The sequence below is a fragment of the Sorghum bicolor genome, chromosome 1, assembly GCF_000003195.3.
Source record: "Sorghum bicolor cultivar BTx623 chromosome 1, Sorghum_bicolor_NCBIv3, whole genome shotgun sequence".
NCBI classification, from domain to species: domain Eukaryota; kingdom Viridiplantae; phylum Streptophyta; class Magnoliopsida; order Poales; family Poaceae; genus Sorghum; species Sorghum bicolor.
This window is the reverse complement of record NC_012870.2, coordinates 12,812,706-12,836,632: the sequence shown is the minus strand read 5'-3', so window position 1 is coordinate 12,836,632 and position 23,927 is coordinate 12,812,706. Positions and strand designations below refer to the sequence as shown.

The window sequence follows — 23,927 nt, the reverse complement described above, 5'->3', positions numbered from 1 at the left end:
TTTAGGTCACTCCAGGCTTTTAGTAGCCGTTGCGGACGGAAAAACAACGCGCGACGCTACCGGCACCTGGACCCGTTCACGCTTCAGGCATGGGGCGTGGGGTCCATGGAGGTGTGGGACCGGAATGTCAGTGGAGTGGTTTTATATGCGTACGGGTCTTCTGGAGAGAGAGACCTGTGCGGCAGCGCTTTTTTTTTTCTCTCTCTTTTTTGACAACATGCGGCAGCGCCTTGGGATTGGTCGAACCGCCCACCACTTCTCCCGGTTTTTCTTTTATCTTTGTTGGAATAGTTTATTTATTTATTTATTTATTTATAAAGTTGATTTCCTACCTTTCTAGTTTTTATTATGGTCATTGGTATTGGTATGCAGGGCAGTACTTCGCTGGTCATGCCACCATTTTTTCCCTTATTTTCTATACAGACAAGGAATTAGTAAATTTCTTAGTTATTTATGTCTGTTTTCAAAATGCATATCCTTTCCTTAAAATTGACTAATGAGGAATGAGGGGGACAAAACCTCAAGGGGGTTCTTTGTTGCATGCTTCAACCGCTCCTTGATTAAGGCCTTGTTTAGTTAAAAATAAATTGAGAACAACATGTAGCACTTTCGTTTTTATTTGATAAACATTGTTCAATCATAAAGTAACTAGGCTTAAAAGATTCGTCTCGCAAATTACAGACAAACTGTATAATTAGTTTTTATTTTTCATCTGCATTTACCGCAAGATTTGATGTGACGGAGAATCTTAAAAAATTTTAGATTTTTTGGGTGAACTAAACAAGGCCTAAAACCTACGACGCCATGTGCCACTCATGTGATGAAACCATCCACGCCAGCATGCCACGTACATTAGCATATTAAACTGATTTTAGGGAGCCGAAACTGCAATTTGAGAGTGTCGACGTTAGATGCGAATTCTAAAAAAGTTTTTCAAAAATCACTGAAAATTTACTCGTTAACAAATAGAGTATGTGGCCATGGCTAGCAAGATCTCATCGAGAATCCTAATACGGTCTTTTTTGTTTTAGATTTTTCATTTGGATTATGGTGGAAGACAACTTTTGAAATTGGCTTATGAGAAGCAAAAACTATGTCTATATTAAGCCAAGAGAAGGTTTGAAAGTGTTTTTATCTCAGCCTGTGTGAATGATGTTCTGTGGAGTATTGCATATTTTCAAAAGTTAAAATGCAAAGACGGCTCTTTAAGATTTTCAAAAGCTGGCATATACGGTACGGCGGCAGCCAACAAAATCCTTGCTTTTGAAAAGCAAAAATTCTTAAACAAACACGAGTTTATTTTATGGCACGGGTTTAGGCACTAAAAGTGAGAAGAAAAGCAGACAACAACAAAAGAAGAACAAGTGAAGTGATTGTTATTCTATCTGCCATGAAATATGGTGGATCTTAGTTTGATCAAGTTTATAGAGAAGAGTATTAAGCCAACAGCTGATCAAACCCTCTCTATAAACCATCTCCTTATTTGCTCAGGCCAAGCCCTGCCACGGCCGCAAGCTCAGAGCAAGGAGCTTGCTGGTGCTGACCAAACTAATTTGGGTTTGGCCCATTCTTGAAAGCCCATTGTGAAGTATAATTCAGCTTTGCTCATACCCATTTGGAGGCTGAAACCAGTAATCAATTTCTAGACCCAATTCAGTTCGGGCCGAAGCCATTCCTAGGCATAACTCAATTTTTGACAGGGCTTCACTTCATCACTAAAGCTGTTTTTTCAAAGTAAACTTATGGGCATAATTAAACAACACTGTCATATCCTGGCAGTCGGCCGGTTAGAGGCTGGCAATACCTAAGGCTAAGAGCATCTAAAAAGTCTAACCAAATTATCGATTTAGCTACTCTCTAAAATAATTTGACAAGAAATGATACAGTACTCCAATAGACTATACAGCGAGGTAGACTGTCCAAAAGTAAAGAACGAATAAGGTGAAATAAAGAATTACTAAATTTAAAGAGTCATTTGCAGAGTGAGACATTTTTACTTTAATAATAGCCAAATTTACCTTTAGAAAATGATTAAGCTAATCTCTTGGAGATGCTCTAACAAGCAGTTAATTTTGCTAACCAGGGCAAGACAATTAAACCTAACCAAGGCAGGACAATCAAACCGGTCTGATACTTATCAAACCAATTGACAGCGCAAATTTCGAAGCCCAAAATTGTCCTAACTTAAATGCAGCCTAATTAAGGAAACTAATTAGCACAAGCCCAGTCCAAACTCAGGTCGGGTTCGAGAAACAAAATAGATTTCATTTGGGTTTAAAGTCAGTCAATCCAAAAACTCAGTCCAGCCAGATCAGAGCTAAGCAAACAAATTTTAACTTTGTGTTGGTTGGGGTGCGCCAGGCCCAGCCAGCAGTGCAACGGCCAGGCGACGCTTGAGGGCCCCAGTGGCAAGCCACTGTAATGGACCCTCCCCACAAAAAATAATTTAATATCAAAGTAGGCACATGGCCCACATATCAGATATTAAACTGATAAGAACAGATACTACACTTGATCTTAGCCAAAAGGCCGAGAAAGGTATGAGTTGCTCTGGGGCCGTGCCCTTCGTTTTGTAGCTCTCTCCCTCCGCGCTCAGCTCTCGGTAGCCGATGTGGCGCTAAAACTTTGCCCTCTTCTCCCAACAAACACATGCAATGGCTGCAGTGGCCGTCGTCTTCGGGTGGCCTGGGCAATAAAAATGAATCTGGGCCACGTTGTATGATTGGACTCCACATCGTGTCCGGCCCATCTCTTGAACTGGGCTGTTGTTGACTCGTACTCATTTGGAGGCCCAAAACAACGTCCGCCAAGAGCATCGAGTCCGGCGTGCCGATGGTTGCCGAGGTGAATTTAATCTTCTTTTGTACCTTTCGTTTTTTTTAGAGCTTGCAAGGAGGTCCGTGATTAAATTAACCTGTTTGACATCCTGTTCATGGAAGCACAAAAAATAATTGCCATCCTGTACGTTTCTCCTTTTTTGAAAAAAAAAATGCCATCCTGTACGTTTCTGACAGGACACAAAATGTTCATGGAAGCACTTTTGTTCACAGGTTTTGCTAGCTAGTAGCGATAGGAGGTGGCTGCGACCTAGCAGTGCAATCTCATTTTGTCTTCGTCCTCACTATGGTGTACATCCTCAGGGCACAAAAGGCTAAGAAACTGAAAGCTCTATTCTTAGGCCTTGTTTAGTTTCCAAAAAATTTTGCAAAATTTTTCAGATTCTCCGTCACATCGAATCTTTAGACGTATGCATGAAGTATTAAATATAGACGAAAACAAAAACTAATTGCACAGTTTGGTCGGAATTGACGAGACGAATCTTTTGATCCTAGTTAGTCTATGATTGAACAATGTTTGTCAAATACAAACGAAAGTGCTACAGTGTTGATTTTTTTAAAAAATTTTGGAACTAAACAAGGCCTTAGGCAAAAACAATCGAAGGTTGTTACACAGCAGCTCGTTGTTGATAGAGTGGTTGCCGAAAGGATGATGACCTTCGTTCAGCTTGGCTGTGCTCGAGAAGGCAACACAGACCATTTCGACGAGACCCACACAAGCTCCGCAGTGGCGGCCGTGGCACCGTCTACAGAGGCATCCTATCAAACGGACATGTTAATGTTGCCATCGAATCAAGAGATCAAAAGCTTCAATCCAGAAGGAGATCGATGCATGGTTTCACAAACGAAGTTGCAATGCTCTCACAGGATCAACCATCGGAATGTCGTGAGGTTATATGGATGCTGTCTCGGGACACGAGTTCCACTGCTTGTTTATGCATGAGTTCGTATCAATGGGACTCTCTGTGATCATCTCCATGCATGTCCGAGGCCCTATATCCTTACCATGGGTTCATAGACTAAGGATAGCTCTTGAAGCATGCTTGAGCTTGAGGGGGCTGTAGGGAGGCCAACAATGAGACTAGTGGAGGCTAGGCTGGAAAAGCTACTAAGATCAAACAGAAACAAGGACTACGAACAAGAATGTTCAGCCGAGCTAATATACTGCAAGGTGCTAGCCAACACTACACAGCCTAGAATTAACGTCGCCTGGAGGTCGCTAAAAATATCGATTTAATGTTGGGAGGTTCAATAACTGATGTATCTGACGTTATAATAAATTTATAACGTCGGACCATATAGGATGTTGAAACGATTTATAACAACCCTTCGTTCGAAGTTATATTTAGGTTGTGGTGTAGTAAGTCAAATAAGCAATGGGAACACTAGCAAACAGTCAAGCGTGGAACAGGAATTCTTAGGCCTTCTTTAGTTCTCAAAAAATTTTGCAAAATTTTTCAGATTCCCCGTCACATCGAATCTTTAGACGCATGCATGAAGTATTAAATATAGACGAAAATAAAAACTAATTGCATAGTTTGGTCGGAATTGACGAAACGAATCTTTTAAGTCTAGTTAGTCCATGATTGGATAATATTTGTCAAATACAAACGAAAGTGCTACAGCGTCTGTTTTGCAAAAATTTTTGGAACTAAACAAGGCCTTACTTTCAGCAACCTTTGCTCGCTGATTTTGGCAGTCAAATACTCAGGTATTGGTCAACAGAACACAGCAGAAGAGAGATATGGCCAAAGCTTACAGCTTACTATATCCTAGTTGATCTGTTTGTGATTACTACTGCAATCAAGCATCGATGATTCCATCGACGACATACCAAATTTTAACATAAAGTTTCTCTATATTCTAGAAACTGAGATCTGGCTCCGTAGCATTTTTTTTTCTATATATACACATATTCCTCTTTCTCATCATGAATTTAGATTTTATGCCAGACATTGTCTGTGTAAATGTAGTCACGCTAGATAAGATTCGTTGTCAGAATGGAATATATTACTCGTTCTACGAAACTTGTTCTGACTATACTCTTGGAGTAACAGTGAAAATAAATTGTGTGTTGAAATTTTGTTTGCAAGCAAGCACACATTCATATAAAAAGGTCTAAAATATTTGGTGTTTTTTTAAACTAAAATATTCGGTGTTTTACTATCCAATAAACCTGCCATAATTAACTAAGCAAACACCTTTTCAATGATTAGAGTCATGCATCATATAGCACACAACAATAATGTTAGCGGCTTATATTAGTGTGCTAACTAGTGCGTACGTGGATTAAGATCTGCAGCTCCGAACGTTCGGTACTCGTTGCAGTAGTTTATTCAGATATACTCCGACGTACTAATATCCAAAGATCGCTGATGAGGAGAGGACACCTGGCCAAGACAAGGAGCCGCTAGGCGCTAGCAGACTAGGCCAGCTTGTCAGCGGCGCGCGGAAACAACGGCACCTGCCCGGCGACAATAGCGATGGACACGTTGGTTGGGTGTGTGATCTACTATATGATGCATGGTCGTGTTGTACACTTGTATATTCAGCACACACAGAAACATACTGATATACATACGGTGTCCATCGATCGGATCTCTTGTGATTGTCTCACGAGGACGCCGTCCCCACAACAGGAGGGGGAGGGCACGTCCAAGTGCAGAGACCGCCGCCGCCGCGACAGCTGTGCTCTTTGGCAGGAGCAGGACACGCGTCTACTCAGCACTCACCGCCGAAAGCAAAGTGGCCGGAGCCGGACGAGACGAGGCGAGCGCACCTCTCGCTCCATTATTAGTCTGTGATGTGATCACCCACACCGGCGCCGCACGCACGTTCAGCCCACAGCGATCAGTTAGCATATATATATCCACAGATTTGCAGGTGGGTTACTATAGCTAGTGTTTCGAATCTCTATCTTTTTTACTTCACATTGCATGATAGCATCAAATTTGTGTTCTGTTATCAGGAGCCGTTAATTTGGATCCTTTCATTTTTTTTAAAAAACATTGAAATTTACTCAATGAATTAAGCTATTTGACTTGGAATTTCATAGGATGAAAGATGGAAATTGGTTCTATAGATTAGCATGCTATGTTTTTATTCTCCAATTTCACGCACTTCAACTCAATTCTCTTCTATAATAGAAATACAACATATAAGTATCTTCTTTTGTATGGCTAACAATAATATACAAACATATATTCCGTATAGAATTATATTAGCTGGATTAATTTATGTCTAAATTATAATTATTAAAATAAATTTAATTTTAAGGATCCAAACAGGCCCTTATAGTTTTTTTTTTCAAATTTCATGGTTATAGTTTTGAGCATTTAATTATCTAATAATGTGGACTTGTGCGATGATAAGTCTGTGATTTAGTATTTGCTAAACATGTTAAAGCAGACAATGTATCAAGTACCCATTCAACAATGTTTGGATCATGGCCAAGAAAAAGATGATCACGATAACATCATTTATCAATGTTTGTTTAACTTTCCTCATTTTGGTGCTTCCATCTTCAAATGTAATGGATCTGAGTTTGTCCTAACTAAGTAAAACTACTCTAAATTTAACTACGATTACGAAGATGAGTACGTATTAACATTTACAGTATCAAATATGTAAATTTTTAAAAATTCTCTTTTCATGATTTGACTTAGAACTAAATCTACACAATGAATGCTAACACCGGATTTGACACAATGAAATTTAGGTCTTATTTAGTTCCTCCCAAAAGCCAAAACTTTTTTAAGATTTCTTGTCACATCGAATCTTACGACACATGAATAAAGCATTAAATATAGATAAAAAATAACTAATTATATAGTTTGTCTGTAATCTGCGAGACAAATCATTTGAGCCGAGTTACTCCATAATTGAACAATAATTATCACATACAAACGAAAGTGCTACAGTAGCACAAAAAAATTTCGCAAGGGAACTAAACAAGACCTTGTTTGAGTCTCCCAAGTTGATGGTTTTCGTGGCTCGAAGATGCTTACGGCTTTCACCTTGCAGGAGAGGCTACAAAATAGAGGGTCATTAAAGTTTCTGTAGTTATCTTTATGTTGTCTCATCACAAGCATGGAACCAGCGGGGTGCTTTTGTGACTACCAGTTCCGACTTTTTGATGTGATTCCAGTCAATACCAATATCATCGATGTGATTCATACGTATAACTAGGCTCCCCTCATAATTAGTGATATGTGTGCATACAACATACATGAAGAACGACGACATACACATATGCAATATGGGGGACATATGCCCTTAGGGTCAAAAATAACTTTCAGGGTTGTCGCAAGATAGTTCACAATACCCCCTTCACCATTCCACCATTCGGCCGTCTACCGGAATTATGTAAATTGCGATCATCCAATGGTGCATGCACATTAGGATATATGTACCCTTAAAGTAAAAAATAAATTTTCTGTCATGGGAGTCAGCTTACTATATATAGATTGTTTTTTCACATCTACCTGGACCAATAGCATCCAGAAGGTGGCAAAGGCTTCTCCTGAGGCCGACCATGACGAATTCATGTTTTATTTTTATTCAGATATTTTGATGGTTGTTCGAATGCCACTGTGACCTGCTGTTTTTTTCTAATGTAGTCCTTCTACCATGGTAATCCGTTGTCTTAACTGTGATAGTAATAGTAGATACAGATGTTGACATAAGACCACCGAGCAGTGGGTTTGGAGATGGTAAAGCAATTAATATCCAGTATTTTCTACATATTTTTCTCAAGATGTGGCTAGCTTCTCATCTTGTGCTTATGCTTTCATCAATATTCGAACAATACATTTTATATGATTTATTTATTGTATACTAAAAGTTTTTCTTCTCGTTTTCACTATGCTGCTCAAAGAGGGGTAATTTATTCAAAGCTGATAATATAAAAGTAGCAGGAAATTACAGAGAAACATGGAACAGCCAGAAATTTAAGAGACAAAGAAGGAAACAAACCTAAACCCATTTTTTGTTTTTTTTTCTTTGTTTCCTTGTTAGTACATCAAATATAAATTCCACCACAGATAGTAGGTTGTGGCCTACATTTTGGTTCTTTGCTTTAGTCTCGTACCAGAGAAGCCAGAGCCCTTGCTAAAGTCGGAGCTACAAATCATGTTTTTTCTATGCTCCTAGTTTATTTTGACTGATGAAAAAAATCAGCTTCTATAAATAGTGCTACTAAAAAGGCCACTAGGTTTGCACCAAAACCAGCCGATAAAAATAATCGTCTCTGTAGCTCCCTAAAAGAAAACAACAATAAGAACATCTCTAAGAGATTAGCCAAAATGACTAGTCAAATTCACTGATTTAGCTACACTCTAAAATAGATTTGACAAAAAGATATTAGAGTACTCCAATAGACTCTATAAAAGAATGGCTAGTGAGGTAGGCTATCCAAAAGTAGAGATCGAATAAGGTAAGATGGAGAGCTGCTAAATTCGAAGAGTCATTTACAGAGTTTGTTGGAGACGTTTTTCCTTCAACAATAGCCAAATTTACCTTTAGAAAATAATTTGGCTAATCTCTTGAAGATGCTCTAATTGAGGGACTCCCCATCCGCTCATACATGGCCTCCAAGATCACTTAAGTTTATCTACCAAATCTGTTAGTTATTTAACTGTTTTTTCTCTCATAATAAGGTCTTGTTTAGTTCCTGAACCATTTTACAACATGATCAAGATATTTGTCACATCGAATCTTGCAGTACATATATAAAACATTAAATATAGATTTAAAAAATAACTAATTACACAGTTGGTCTATAATTTATGAGAAGAATTTTTTAAACCTATTTAGTCAACAATAATTATTAAATACAAATAAAAATACTATAATAGATATTAAAAAAAACTGTAACTAAACAGGACCTAAATCAGCGAGCCACATGACAAGCGAACATATATGGCCTTGTTTAGTTCCCAAAAAATTTTACAAAATTTTTCAGATTCCCCGTCACATCGAATCTTTAGACGTATGCATGAAGTATTAAATATAGACAAAAATAAAAACTAATTACACAGTTTGGTCGGAATTGACGAGACGAATCTTTTAAGCCTAGTTAGTTTATGATTGGACAATATTTGTCAAATACAAACAAAATTGGTACTATTCACATTTTGCAAAATATTTTGGAAGCCATACTTGTATCGTACGGCTGTACCTTGATGTCTCTCCACGTGTGGAAACCACGTGAATGGTGAGTGGCATAGATCCAGCGCCGACGCCCTGCAGGGACACAGCGCCCCACCTCGGCGACGACGTGGACTCACCCAGCACATGCACCATTAAAGTACTCATAAAACAAAACTCTATCATAGAGTATTATTTATGGTATTTTGCTGATGTAACAGCATATTATTGAAGAAAGAGATAGAAACTTCAAGTCTTATTTAGACTCTAAGGCCAGTCTCAATGCATAGTTTCATGACATAGTTACCAAAACTATAAACTAGGTAACCGAGCCATATGAGTTTCATGGAAATGAAACTCCTCTCTCGTCTGACGAAACTTCTTCATTTAATGACCCTGCCAACTCAGCAATTTTGCTTATGTGGCACTCTATTTAATGTGCATGACACTCTCATGAAACATGCATTGAGACTAGCCTAAGTCCACATTGTTCGATGTAATAAATAACCTTATTGGAACGACCAAACGAGCGCACGCGCCGATGAAGTGGAGCTCAAAATCTGATGGATGCCGATGCGCGCGAGCCGGCCGTGAAAGCAGCGCGATCCGCCGCTGGCCCCTCACACGATCGCCGCTAGCTGTCTCGCCATCCCGGGACACCCTATCCGACCCCCGATCCCGTCGGCGACCCGGGCGCCAGCGATTCCCGGCTCCCTCATTGACACTGACTGATGGAGCCCGCACGACAACGGCGCACCGGGGCCACACGCGGCTGCGCCTCGCAGGGAAGCTTCCGGTCACCGTCGGGTGCATGTACGTGGCCGCGGCGAGGCGACCCGTCCAGCGGAGCGAAACGGGCGTTCGGTTGCGACGTTTCCTGCCACCTTCGCTTCAAGCCTCAGACGGGTCAGGACAGTCCGTACACTAGCTGTCGTCGTCGGGGCGTCGGCCGCAGCTACCATGCGCTGCCGAACACCTCTATATAAAGGTGGACTAGGCCGCATCGAACCACCGTCACAGTCTCAGTTGTCTCTCACATTTCGAGCTCGATTTCATCTTCGTGTACTAGCTTCCAGCTAGGTCGAGCTCCGGTCCTGCTGCCTCTGTGGCTGAGAGAGAGAGAGAGAGAGAGAGAGAGAGAGAGAGATGGAAGCGTACGCGGCAATGCCGTCGCCACAGACGAAAGCCATGGGCGTGGTGGACAAGCTCAGCTACGAGATCTTCTCCTTGCTCGAGAGCAAGTTCCTCTTCGGCGCCGCCGGCACGCCGGCCAGAGCGTTTCTTGACGGTGGACGCGTGCGGGTGCTGGCCATCGACGGCTGCGGCGCCGGCGCGGGCGCCGAGGACGCGCTCCTGGCGGCCGCGGCGCTCGCGAGGCTCGAGGCCGGGCTGCGGGAGCAGGCCGGGGACCCCGACGCCCGCGTGGCCGACTTCTTCGACGTGGCCGCGGGCGCCGGCGCCGGGGCCGTGCTGGCCGCGATGCTGTTCCTGAGGGGCCCCGACGGCCGGCCACGGTACACGGCGCAGAAGGCGCTCGCGTTCGTCGCCGGCAGCGTCGGGAGGAGGAAGGACTGGTGCGGGCGGCGCGGGCGGTGGGCGAAGCTCTTCCGCGGCGGCTCTCGGGGCGGCGACCGCATGCTCCGCGGGGTGTTGGGCGACGCGACGCTCAGGGACACCGTGGCGCCGCTGCTCGTGCCGTGCTACGACCTCGCCACGGCCGCGCCCTTCGTGTTCTCGCGCGCCGACGCCGTCGAGAGCGACAGCTTCGACTTCCGCCTCCGCGACGTCTGCGCCGCCACCTGCGCCGACCGTGGCGCTGGCGCGCTCGCCGACGTGAGGTCCGTCGACGGCGTCACGGCCATCGCCGCCGCGTGCGCGGGCGTGGCGGCCATGGGCAACCCGGCCGCCGCCGCCGTTACGCACGTGCTGCACAACAAGCTGGAGTTCCCGCTCGCCGCCAGCGTCGAGGACATCCTCGTCTTCTCCATCGGCACCGGCTCCTCCACCACCGTCTCTAGCGGGCCGCCGAACACGCCAGTGCCGCCCACGCGCGCGCCGTCGCAGCGCGAGCTGGCACGCGTCGCCGCCGAGGGTGTGGCGGACATGGTGGACGAATCGGTGGCCATGGCGTTCGGGGACGCGTGTGGAAGCAACTACGTCCGTATCCAGGCCGGCAGGAAATCGACGGCGCCTCTCCACGCCGAGACGGCGGCCGCTGCCGCAGAGGCGATGCTGGCGCAGCGGAACGTGGAATCGGTGCTGTTCCGCGGGCGGAGGCTGTCGGAGCGGACCAACGCTGAGAAAGTGGACACGCTGGTGGCGGAGCTGGTGAAGGAGCAGGAGCGGCGGAGGAGCAGCCCGTTCCCTAACGTGGCCATCAAGCAGGTTGCTACGCGGCGGCTGTCGTCGGCGACCACCGCATCGTCAGGCACAACGACGGCGCGGACAACGTCGTCGATGCCGTCGCCGGCGTCGTGGGATTCTCGCCGGTAGTCGAGTGAAGTTAGGCCGTCACTTGATGAGTATCTAGTGTACATGCATGCCACTGAGTTTGGAAATGAATTTTATCACGACAATTCGCTGAACACAACAGTTCTAGTACGATCACTGGAATGCCCTCTTTTTTACTGTACATCACATCTGCTGCTCATCAATCAGCCGACGAGATACTGCAGTCACTCCGTATCAGCCGCTCCATATCAGGTATCAAGTTTAGAATAAAATCAAGTTAATAGCATAGAAAACCAGCTAATTTTATCAAATTTGTTATTGAGTTGTATTCTAGACTTCAGATGAATAAACCGACATACCTACTGTGATGAGGAATTGACACTGCTAAACATCCCTAACACGGTAACACCCTATGAATCTTCATTGCAAAACAGAATATAACATCAGTAACTGTCCACTATGTGCATGAATCTATGGCCTTGTTTACTTCCACCCAAAAACCCAAAAATTTTCAAGATTCTCCGTCATATCGAACCTTTAGATGCATACATGGAATATTAAATATAAACGAAAATAAAAACTAATTGTATAGTTTCGTCGGAATTTACGAGACGAATCTTTTGAGCCTAGTTAGTCTATGGTTGGATAATAATTACCACAAACAAACGAAAGTGCTACAGTGTCGTAAATTTTTTTCTTTTAGAAAGTAAACACGGCCTATGGCATGACAACCTACAGAAAAAAAAAAGCAAGGGGATAAGCAAAATTAGGAATCCATCCACTGCCACGAAACAAAGTAAAAAAAATCCATATAAGCAAGCAGATCCAACAGGGGCTATGATTATGGACAACCAGATTTTTTTACCTCACCAAAAACAGTACAAGCTCCAAGAGGAGTTGATAAAGCATCCTGAATTTGAGTAATACGATAACAATAAAAAGCGCTAAGCAAATAATTAGATCTAAATGAAATCTAAAATCATACAAGGGGCCAATGGATTCACTGTGATCAATATGTTATCTGTAATATGTTAATTTGATAATCGATATTGTATCATGGACAGCCAGAAACAGAGTATAATTTATTTCTCTGTTTCATTTCAGTGCTATATATTGGCCGTGTCTGTCATATACTATATAAAAATACTAATATATTAATCAACACATAAAAACACACTTGTTAAGACTAGCATCACATACATATATTTTTGTTCCCAATAAGCAGCCGAGTGATACGATATATAGTTTGCAACCCACACTCCCTACTGCACCACTGAACACTCCCTCGAATCCACTCATCCAGGTAAGAATTAAGATAGATTACCTTTGTCGAGTAGGCTAGAGGTGTTGCCTCTCTTCAGCATGGCGGCGGCCTGACAAGCGACGTCCTTGCGTATGCTGGCGTTGGGCCGCAACCGCGAACTCATTTGGCTTCAAGCCATGCATGGTGAATTGGTGATCTTATTGAATATATTTGTGGCACCATTACAATCATTGCAGACCATGCAACAACATCCTTCTAATCAATCATTTTGAATACAGAAAGAGCTTGTTCAGTGCTGAAAAGCTTCGAGTAAGATGCCGGAAGTGCAGTGCAGTTCCAACAATTGGTGTACACTGGTAGTTTGTCTTGATCACCTGGGCATGAATTTGGAGAGGCATGCTGGCCACTGATGCTGTCAGAATTGTCGAGTAGTTGAAATCATTCAGAGCAATACCATTTTCTCTCATTCTGCTAAAAAACAAGAGCTATCAACTATATTTGCTCTTAAAACTGAAAAAAAAAATGCTGAACAAGCAACCCAAATTTCATTCTAAACTTTACTAATTTGTTATAATTTGAATAATACAATTTATACATGTGAAAGATGTTATATTTTTGCGACAACAGGCAGCAGGGTAGGGAGCTCTAGGACACTGCACCGCTCACTGACGAACGGTTGACAATTTTTGCTAAAATTCCCAAAATATCGTCTTTTTGCTAGGATTGATAATTTTTTGTATAGGATGAAAACTTTTGGTTGAATTTATCTTTCAGACCCCAAATTGAACCAAATCATTCGGAATGGGCCCTCTCTGTCTTATACACCTATTAAATCCCTAAATTTCTACAAATTAATTCAAATTCCCCACTCACACGCCCAACAATACCAGCATAGCCCACTCAATCACCCTCAATCCACCTTACTACCATTGCTTTACCTCTTGATATATTATTATTTTGGCGTTTTTATATATAATTTTAATATACAAATTGATAGCTTGTGAAATGCTTCCAGTTTTTCAAAAAACAAAATATTGATTTTCTTGTGAAATATTTCTGAAATTTATGTTTTCAAAATTTTTTTTCTGAAATTTCATTTTTTTCATCCAGGGCCGTCAATAATAGCTATAGTGAACAAGCTTGACAGAAAGGCCCTGTCGAAATTGAAGTCTATAGTTGAACTGCGAGAAATTGTGAAGTATATGTGGTCTTATGTTCCCAAGTAAGCAAACTCTCGCTCACCCCAAAAGGCCAAAACACATCAATTTCCATATCACAAATTCCAGCCAAACAAATTATGCTATATATATGAACCCTCAAAATGCAAGTTTTTTTTTGGGTGAATGGAAGAGGCATGTAAGAAAGAACAATACAGTATATCCATGCAATGGTCAAAGGAAATCTGTGGCAAACGCAACAAGCAATCTAGCAAATTCAGTGCACATAACCAAACTAACTGTTCATAGAACCAAAAACACGAGTTTTTCAGTGCACATAATCCAACTAACTGTTCATAGTACCAAAACAAGCTTCTTTCTTAGAAACGTAGGTTGCCACCAAAACAGTTCTACATATATAAAGGATACTGGATACAACGAGAAAACATATAACAATGGCCGGGAGTACCTTGCATCCTCTTGGGTATAAGGCTAAATATAGTTAGGGAAGATTTGCTGTTACACACTGACACCGCCTCTTTTCAGTTCAACGGGGAACGAATTTGGAGAGCAGCTGTTTCAGAACACTGGGGCAGCTAACTGTCAGGTAGTCAAATCCATCTGTTTCCATGACGGCATCCAGATTCTTAGCGGAGCTTAGGAACGCGAAGCATGCATCCTTAAGCCCATGACAGTTGTGCTTTTCAGCTAATGCCAAGATGGTCGCAGCGGAGTCCGTATCAATATACTTGCACAGCTTATCTTCACAGATCAACTTCAGCCTCTCCAGGTTATACCTGTCTGCGGCGACAAGTAGATGCTGAGCCATTGCACATTCCTCTCCTTCCTTCGTCTCTGGTAGTGTGTCCGTGTAAATGAAGGTGAGCAGCGTATCGAACACCTCTGGCTCCATGTCTTCGATGCGTATGGCCTTGGTGGAGGTGCTCTCTTTCATCGGACCAAAGAGCTCCGCTTTGAACACCGGCGACCGCGTCGAGAGAACAAGCCGGTGAGCAGAGAATGTCTTCCCGCCGACTCGGAATTTGACATCGGCACCCTCCTTGCTGAGCAGGAGATCACGGTAGTGTCGGTGCATGTCCGACGGCGGCACGACCACTGACGGCGTTCCCACGGTTTGGATGTCCCTCATGACGGTCACATCGAACCTGACGGTGAAGGAGTCATCCTTGAGATGCTCGGATTTCTCCAGAGCTTTCCTCTCGATGAACTTTGGGAATCCCCAGCTCCCTTTCACCGCAAAGTCCACGAATCCGGCGACTTTGGAGTAGCACGGCACCGGCTTCCCACCCTGGTCGAGTAAGCTGATGGTGACCTGCGCCTTCGCAGCCTTACCGGGAACTGCGCCATGGATGGCGAGAAACAACGATATGAAATCGACGTTGTCGGCGGCGCTCCCATTGGGGTGATACTCCACGTACCAGGTGTGCCCTCCCAGGTAGAAGTGGCGGGAGTCGATGTGCTGGCCATTGGGGACCTCCTTGGTGCGGGAGTAGGACACGATCTTGAGCACGTGGGAGCCGGTCACAGCGCCGGCGACGATGGCGGAGGCGGAGTGCGAGCCGTCGCCGCTCCCACTGTAGCCAGCGGCTGGAGAGGGCGAGGATCCCGGCATGGAGGGCAGCAACGTAGGGCGTGGCGCGCCTCGATCGGCTGGGTGGGCGGCGGCGCCGGCGGCGGGGAATTGGGAGGGTTTTGCTGTTCTACCTTTTTGCCTTTTCTTGAGCCGAGAAAACAATTTGGATCCTGAGGCGTGCGTCCACATCGGACGGCGACAAGTTGAGACTACGAGTACAGGAGTAATCCTGGAGTGCTCCTGCTATCTAGTAGTAGTACGATCTACCCTCTATGCCAAAGTATAAGTAATTTCAATTTTCTTATAGAGTCAAAACAATCTCAGTCGGACCAAATTTGTAATAATAAGAAAAAGTCCAAAGTACTCCTTTGGGATATGTCTAGATTACCCCCTAAACTTACATTTGATTCAATTTACTCCTTCCAACTATTTTAGTTGGTCTAGTTTACCCCTTAACATGATTTGTTATTTATATTTTTTTCACGTATTAGTTGAGTTTTAATATCAACTTTCTTATTATATAGAACATCATAAATTGTTTTAGAAAAAATATATCTTAACTTTTTATCAAATTTTTAATAGCTTAGGAAATTTAACAATAAATTAACACTAGAGATACAATATCATATAAAGCACAATGATGAAAAATCATAGTGCATTTTTCTAACACAAAATACAATATCCTCTAACACCTCACAAAATGTGAAAGTGAAATATAATTTGTGCATAGAGAAACAAAAATGAAAAACCTTTTTAAGGTGTTAGTTGGGCCAACTTAAATAGTTGGAGGGAGTAAATTGAATCAAATGTTACTTTAAGGGTTATTTGGACATAGCTCAAACTTGGAGGGAGTAATATAAACTTTTTCCTAAATAATAAAATGTATTATACTAAATAAGATTTTGTTTTACTTATATTTTCATAGTGTGTTTGATATCGTAATTTTTTGTAATTCTCTCTATAATTTTAGTCAAACTTATACTTTGGCTCTAAAAAAAATTAAAATGACTTATAACTAGAATGGAGGGATTATCTATCTATATTAACATATATTTTAGTCATTACTCCCTCCGTCCCTAAATAATTATCGTCATTGGTGTGCGTACCATAAGTTTGACTCAATTTATAGAAAATAGCAACATTTGATCTCCAAATAAATTTATGAAAAAAACTAGGTTCAAAGATATTTTCAATGATACTAGTTACTTATCATAAATATTAATATTTTTTAATATATATTTAATCAAAGTTATTTTTTAAGAAGCAAAAACGAAAGATATCTAGGGACAAAGAGAGAATATTATATTATATATATACAACTATATTAAATTAATATTTGATTAGCTTATTAATTACTCATCTCTTAGTCTATATCTATATAAAAGAATTCTTTCGTCTGTCTTTTTTTTTATAGATTACTTTAGTTCATGATAAATCTATAAATATATAAAAGAATTCTTTCGTCTATATAAAAGAATTGCACAGATTACGACTAATTTGCGAGATAAATCTATTAAGCCTAATTAGTTCATGATTTCACAATATAGTGCTACAGCAAACATGTGCTAATAATGAATTAATTAGACTTAATAGATTCTTCTCCCACAGACTTATGTAATTAGTTTTATAATTAGCTCATGTCTAGTTCTACTAATTAGCACCCGACATTCGATTTTATAAGGACTAAACTTTAGTCCCTGGATCCAAGACATCTCGATGTGTTTGTTTCCTGCTAGCAAAAATTTAGCCCTATCGCATTGGATGTTTAGATGTATACATAGAATATTAAATATAGACTAATTACGAAACTAAATGCACAGACGTCCTGGAAACTATTTTTGCTATTTAATATACCTTTGCAACAACCCAAAACTATATATGGCTCTTTTTTTTTCTGAACACTCTTGGAGATGCTCTTATATACCAAGAAAAAGTAGATTGTCACCGACCTGAACTATTCAAACTCCAACGCTTCGTAGTTCACACGCAGGATGCAGAGAATAGCGTAGATCAGAAGTCAACTAATCTTCAGGGCATATGCATATACCAGAAAATGATATACCTCCAGCAATGAAACACAAGCACATATATAGGTTATAGAAAGCCACAGGTACTAATTTGGCCTGTCTTAACTCCATTGAACAAAGCAGGGCCACTGGTTTTAAATTCATGAGACATGGGCACATGGCCAATGCAATAGGAAATGCCACTAATGGTGACCTAACGTACACTTTGAAGATTACGAGCTTAGCTTGAAGATTTCAAGAATAAAATGGTGTCATCCGGCCATAGCCAGCCAACATGATTTAGGAGATTTTCTTGGCGATGTCCTTGATAACCTTGTCCATGTCGAGCTTCTTCATTGGTGCGAATGGGCGTGGCATGTTCTGTGCATCAAATGGAGTTTTAGTTAAACCAAATGAAATCATGTGGATGTCATCATTATGGTATTACATGCAAAGATGGGCTATCCCTACTGTTTTCAGAACGCATGACATCTTAGATGGTGCAAACTACTATTTATTCATCTTAACCTTTCTAAAGTTTTTCTAAGAAACAATGTATAGCATGGAATGAAGCGAAATATCTGGCAGGAGTGCAGATTTGGTGCCCAGGGGGGCTGGCGCCCTCAGTTAAATACCATGTTGCAATGTTTCAGAAATCACAAAAACCATGTATGCAGTACACATAAGTTAAATATAGCCGTAACAATTTAGCTTATAATCAATCCTAGATGCCAAGAAACAAATTAGACAAGCAGTCAACCTGGCACTGTTCTCATGTGCTGACATTGACACTTTTGTTTTTTAATCTCAGAATCAAAGATAAATTTCAATCTAAATTGTTGCGGTTACACTTAACTTTAGGTGTACTACATACATGATTTTTATGAAGATTTTTGAAACATTGTAACAAGGTATTTTAGCTAACGAGGGTGCCAACACCCCTAGGCGCCATATGATTTTCCATCTGGCAGAATGAAAAGAAGTACAACAATTTGGTAAGCTGATACTGAATAAATTAAATGTATGCCACTTTTGTTTGGAAGGTTTTATCATAAATAACGCAATGGACAAACGTTTAGCAAAAATGGTACATGTTCGAATTTTGTATTTTAAAGTCAAATTTCATGAATCACTCTACGTATGGGATAATGGGCTGTGCTGTCTCAGGCCAATCGCTATGCACAAAAATGTATCAAAATGTTACCATGAGATCATTAGATAGAATTTGGCATAGGCCTCAGATAATAAATAGCTCCAAAACAGACAAAATACATATAGCACATGGAGAACCTATATGAATTAGGAAAATGACAGTTAAGAATATTACCAACAGTGATATGAACACTTCGCCACCTTCTTCACGTATCTCAAGGCAACCACGGCGTGGCTGGGGATTAAAAAAACAGTATAATGGCCATCAAGAAAGTAGGATGTAAATGGAAGCTGTTTTAGGGTATTACACAAACCCACGGTTTGGCAAATAACATGTCAGTATGGATACCTTCTGAGGGTTGATTATCACAGATGCCCCCGGAACAGAACTTTCCAGGTCCTCCTTCACCTTCTGAGCTCGGATCTTAAACTGTCTGCACTGAGTGCTATAAAATAGCAGAAAGAAGAACTATAAGAAAAAGTTGGAGCTCAGTATCTCCAAATAAAGTGCATTGACAGGAATAAATATATTAAGAACGATGAAACAAATGGAAGCCTTCAAGTAATGAAGGCAACTATTCCTTGCAATGTGTTGTCCCCGAGGAATAAATATATTAAGAACGATGAAACAAATGGAAGCCTTCAAGTAGTGAAGGCAACTATTCCTTGCAATGTGTTGTCCCCGAGACAAAATTTGCTGACATGTGACCTCAAAAACAATGTTACACAAGGTGCTAGGCACTAGACAGGCAATAAAGACGACGCTAAGTGACAAGGCAAGCCTTCTTGATTGTACTTTTTGCATGTCAAATGAAGACGTGTGTGTGTTTGTGTGTGTGTGTGTGGTGGGTGGAGGGGGGATTCAGAGATGAGAGCAAAATAACAGAGAGAACAGGGAAATACATAGAGAAAATGCTAGGTGTCAACAAAGTGGTATTACTCTGCCTAGCAACTAGGCACTGCCTAACTTCCCCTTTTTAAACAAAGATCCATAATGCTTAACTTCACCCAGATTTGTTGCAAAGTTTAATGCTAATAAAAAACTCTATTTGACAATATTAAACTTGCTGACATGCAAGACCACAGGAGAAAGAAACACTACCAACTTTTTTTTGTTTTATTATCCACACAGCAGGGGAAACTGTGACAATATACAGAAGAGGAAAACAAGAAGTTTGATAACCACCACACCCTTTTCCAATTTGAAAAAAGTACATATTTTCCCAATTTTGTCCACTAACAAAAAAACTCCTACATAAAAGAGTAACCCTACATTAAACCTACTCCAGGTTCCCAGCAGTGAATAGAATGATCCTTCAATCTTCTGTTCTACAGAAAAAGAAATGGAACCCCATTTCCTTTGTTCCAAATAGAAACTATCTACTGAAATTGGTGAACTATATATATATCATGGGAAAACAGGATAACAAGGTTGACATAACAGAATGAAAATACTATGACTAGATCAAATCATCATAGAATCTAAAAGCAGACCCAATTTACTCCAATATACATTACTGTTTCAAATTCACCATGCATTTCAGAAATGATGTTGTAATGATCGGCAAAACATATACTAGGAGAAGGGCCAAACCTACAGATAGTGGCTAGTTAAGGACAATAGGCCAAGTTATCATAATAGATGGTTAAGTTAAAGGGCCAGGCCCATTAGTGATTGTAAACCCCCTTATATATATGAGCAGTGGTGGAGCCAAGGGGGGGCTGGCAGGGGCCATGGCCCCCCCTAACATGTGTCATTACTAGTATAAATTTATGATTTTTGAGAAATATAATAACTTTTCTTATATATACTTATTAGTATTCTCTAGATAATAAAATTGTACTCCCTCCATTTTAAATTATAAGTCATTCTAAAAATTTTAGAGAGTCCAAGCATCTTAAATGTGACCAAATTTATATGATAAGATAATAATATTTATGATATCAAATAAGTACCGCTAGGTTATTCATTAATTAATTTGATGACATAAATCTTTGCGATTCTTTCTACTTTGATTCTCAAAAGTTCTTAGAATGATTTATAATTTGGGATGGAGGGAATACAAACCATAACTAGATAATACTATGAAGCACCTTAGAAAAATTGAGACGCATCTCTCAAGTTGATTTACGAAATCATCTCAAACATCTTTTTATTAAGGATTTATCGTTTACCACCGGAAGAATAACATATTTGATCCTAAAATACATATAGAAAATGTGAGCAACTATGTCAAGTCATGAATTAAGCTAGGCGGTCACCGGTTATGTTTAGTTTTGACAAGTTAGATTTTTTTGATTGGCCCCCCCTATATATAACTCCTGGCTCCGCCACTGTATATGAGGGAGACACTTAATGAGAAACTAAGAAAAGTTTTGGGTTTATCCCTTGTCCCCTCTCTCTTGCTCCTGCCTCCCTGGCGCCGCTCCCTCCCTCTCTTCTCAGCCGCCACCAGCAGCCCTAGCCTGGGCGTCACCACCCCAGCCAGCCGGCGGCCATCAAGGCCAGGCTGCCACCAGCCCCAGCCAGACAGCCCCTCAGCATGCCGCCGCCGCCCCAACCTCGCGATCGTCCTCGCCGGCGATCCGGCAGCCGTCGGGGATCATCAGGCATGTTACATCTGGTATCCAGAGCCATCTCATGATCAGCTCCATGGGAAGTATCAGCGACATCACCGATCATTGGGCAAACATATTTCAAGGACCATATCAAGGTCAGATCCTAGCTAGGGATTCAATAAACCTAAGGATTGTAAAATTAATTCTTAAGATGAGATTGTAGATAACACCAGAACCAGACTAGCTATTACAAAGTGAGATTAGAATGTAGATGGTAGTGAACCTGTTTTATGTGACTATGGACTAGCTATTACAAAGTGAGATTGTCCCCAAAAAAAAAGACATGATTTTAATAGCCTGCAGACATGAGGATAAAAAATGTGTTTGGATAGGTGACATTGCATAGCCTGCAATGGATAGGGTTGCACACATTCTTCATCTTTAAAACTATTTAAAAAAAATTAAGTACATTTGTTGTTCCTCTGAAAACAATAAAAAGTATACAGGACAACTTACTTCCTCATATTGTTTGTCAATGTAAAGAATGTGTATTCCAACTTAGGCCTTGTTTAGTTCACCCCAAAAACCAAAATCTTTTCAAGATTCCCATCACATTGAATCTTGCGGCATATGCATAGAGCATTAAATATATATGAAAACAAAAAATAATTGCACAGTGCAAATCGCGAGACGAATCTTTTAAGTCTAGTTACTCTATGATTAGACAATGTTTGTCAAATAAAAACGAAAGTGCTACAGTGTGTCAAAATCTAAAAACTTTTTGATCTAAACAAGCCTTATATAGCATTAATCAGTAACGACACCTCACAACTGCAAAGAAAAACAAGCCCACACCACATATTGTCTACTCCTTCCAATTTGTGTTTATCACTATTTATTCACCCGCTTTTCCTTGCTAAAAGACCATATCGTTGTTCCTCCGGCAGAAAAAAAAACAACAATAAGGGAAATCAAATGAGAACAAAATAACCTAAATCCCATCTTTTCCCGTGTCCCCCCAAAATCATCCCTTCTCTCTCTTAGCAGCCAAATCACCGCATATCCTGAAAGTACACACGAAGGCACTCACCAGGCCTCGACGATGACACGCTTCCCTCCTGCCACCGCATCACCTCCATCCTCCTCTGCCGCTGGCGCCGCCGCCTCGGCTTCCTTCTTGCCCGTCTTCCTCCCCTTCGGCTCGGTGGCCACCGTCACCGCCTCGTCTTTCTTGGCTCTCATCCTAGCCTTCGGCTCGGCAACCGCCGCCTCGCTTTCCTTCTTAGCTGGCACTGCCCTCGCCTGAGCAGGCTCCGTTCCTCGCTTCCCTGCAGCAGTCATGCTCCGCGTCTTCCTCGGGGACCCCGCCGCAGGGCCAGCCGTCGCTGGGGACTTGCGCTTGGGAGGCATCGCTGGGTTGGCTCGCCTCTCCGTGCACTTGCTAGGGGTTCCGTGTCGCGGAAGTGGGAGTGGAACAGACAGACGCAGAAAGGTTTTTTAGGCGGAGGGGAACGGGAAAAGGCGCGAGAGGAAGGGATTTTTCCCGCCAATTTACTCTCTACAATGGCCAGGTTGAAAGGCGCAGCCTACATGGGACACGTCATCCCAAAATTCTTAGCCATTGGATTCTTCGATCAACGCTCCAAATTCACTCCACCTACTGCTACAGTGTGCAGTTAAAAATATCTCTTGGGTCACGTGTCCACTTGCACCCTGTTTGTGTTTTCTTTCTCAATTATTTGTGCTGCCCGCTGTGTACTCTGTTCTAGATAATAAAAGGGAGAAAAAAGAGGGGCCTTTTATATTTTCTTCTAGCATCTCGGTGGTCAAGCGAAGTACCAACAGAAAAAAAAAACTGCCACCGCTTATTTTCCCTATGATTTCTCATCTCTCTTGAAGTCATCTGAAATGTTTCATTGGCACACGTGTCCACCTACATCTTTTTTCCATGTTGCGTGATATGTATTTGGATAGAAAAAAAAGGAGGTGCGCTTCTGATATCTTTCAACCTCTCGGTGGTTAAAGAGGTGGTTAGAGAAAAAAAAGAAAAAAGTAAAAAGGCTACTCCCTTCATCCCAAAAATAAATGCATTTCTTGACTGCTACGATTCATGTTTGACTATTCATCTTATTTATTTTTTATCAAACGATAAAATAAATAAATCATTATAAAAATTTATCTAACAACAAAATAAGTCATAAATAAAAAAATAATATTTATTATATTTTTGAATAAGACGGACGGTCAAACATGAATCATAGAAGTCGAAGAAATGCAATTATTTGTGGGATGCAGATTAACCCCTCAAACTATTTAGGGTGTAATACTTCATCCCTAAACTATAAACCGGATATTCTACACCCTGAATTTTTAAAACCGGTTAAATAACCCGTGATTTTAGAGGGTGGTTTTGTCTTTTATTTATTTATTTCCGCTGAATATTTTAAAAATTGTAGTAAATCAAAAAAAATATAAAATAAAAAATTCAATTTTGTTGGGGTCCTGATGAGTAGATCTACGGAATGAATATATAATATGATATACTTTAGGCGTTGTTTAGATCTAAAATTTTTTGGGATTCTAACACTGTAGCACTTTCGTTTTTATTTGACAAACATTGTCCAATTATAGAGTAACTAGGTTTAAAAGACTCGTCTCACGATTTACAGGCAAACTGTGCAATTAGTTTTTGTTTTCATCTATATTTAATGCTCCATGCATGTGCCGCAACATTCGATGTGACAGGGAATCTTGAAAAGT

General features: G+C 41.3%; 3 protein-coding genes across 3 annotated transcripts; 1 reads left to right on the top strand and 2 right to left on the bottom strand.

Annotated features, from left to right (window-relative positions):
* On the top strand, positions 10,004-11,816 carry LOC8062224 (patatin-like protein 3). Its single transcript, XM_002466720.2, has one exon. The coding sequence runs from the start codon at positions 10,131-10,133 to the stop codon at positions 11,475-11,477; it is 1,347 nt and encodes a 448-aa protein (XP_002466765.2). The 5' UTR covers positions 10,004-10,130; the 3' UTR covers positions 11,478-11,816.
* On the bottom strand, positions 14,133-15,500 carry LOC8062223 (BTB/POZ and MATH domain-containing protein 1). The gene has a single exon (XM_002464141.2). The coding sequence runs from the start codon at positions 15,487-15,489 to the stop codon at positions 14,404-14,406; it is 1,086 nt and encodes a 361-aa protein (XP_002464186.1). The 5' UTR covers positions 15,490-15,500; the 3' UTR covers positions 14,133-14,403.
* LOC8057251 (selenoprotein H) lies at positions 17,495-22,655 on the bottom strand. Its single transcript, XM_002464140.2, has 4 exons — positions 22,258-22,655; positions 18,958-19,054; positions 18,784-18,843; positions 17,495-17,837 (listed from the first exon to the last, which is right to left on the bottom strand). Exons 1-4 carry the CDS (start codon positions 22,575-22,577, stop codon positions 17,757-17,759), a joined length of 558 nt encoding a protein of 185 aa, XP_002464185.1. The 5' UTR covers positions 22,578-22,655; the 3' UTR covers positions 17,495-17,756.

Bases quoted from the DNA above. Each gene is read 5' to 3' on its own strand.
- LOC8062224 (XM_002466720.2), top strand. From the start codon at position 10,131: ATGGAAGCGTACGCGGCAATGCCGTCGCCACAGACGAAAGCCATGGGC.
- LOC8062223 (XM_002464141.2), bottom strand. From the start codon at position 15,489: ATGCCGGGATCCTCGCCCTCTCCAGCCGCTGGCTACAGTGGGAGCGGC.
- LOC8057251 (XM_002464140.2), bottom strand. From the start codon at position 22,577: ATGCCTCCCAAGCGCAAGTCCCCAGCGACGGCTGGCCCTGCGGCGGGG. The intron at 19,055-22,257 runs GTGAGTGCCTTC...GCTATTTTATAG, and splicing joins CGTGTCATCGTCGAGGCCTG to CACTCAGTGCAGACAGTTTA. The intron at 17,838-18,783 runs GTAATATTCTTA...TTTGATGCACAG, and splicing joins AAGTGTTCATATCACTGTTG to AACATGCCACGCCCATTCGC.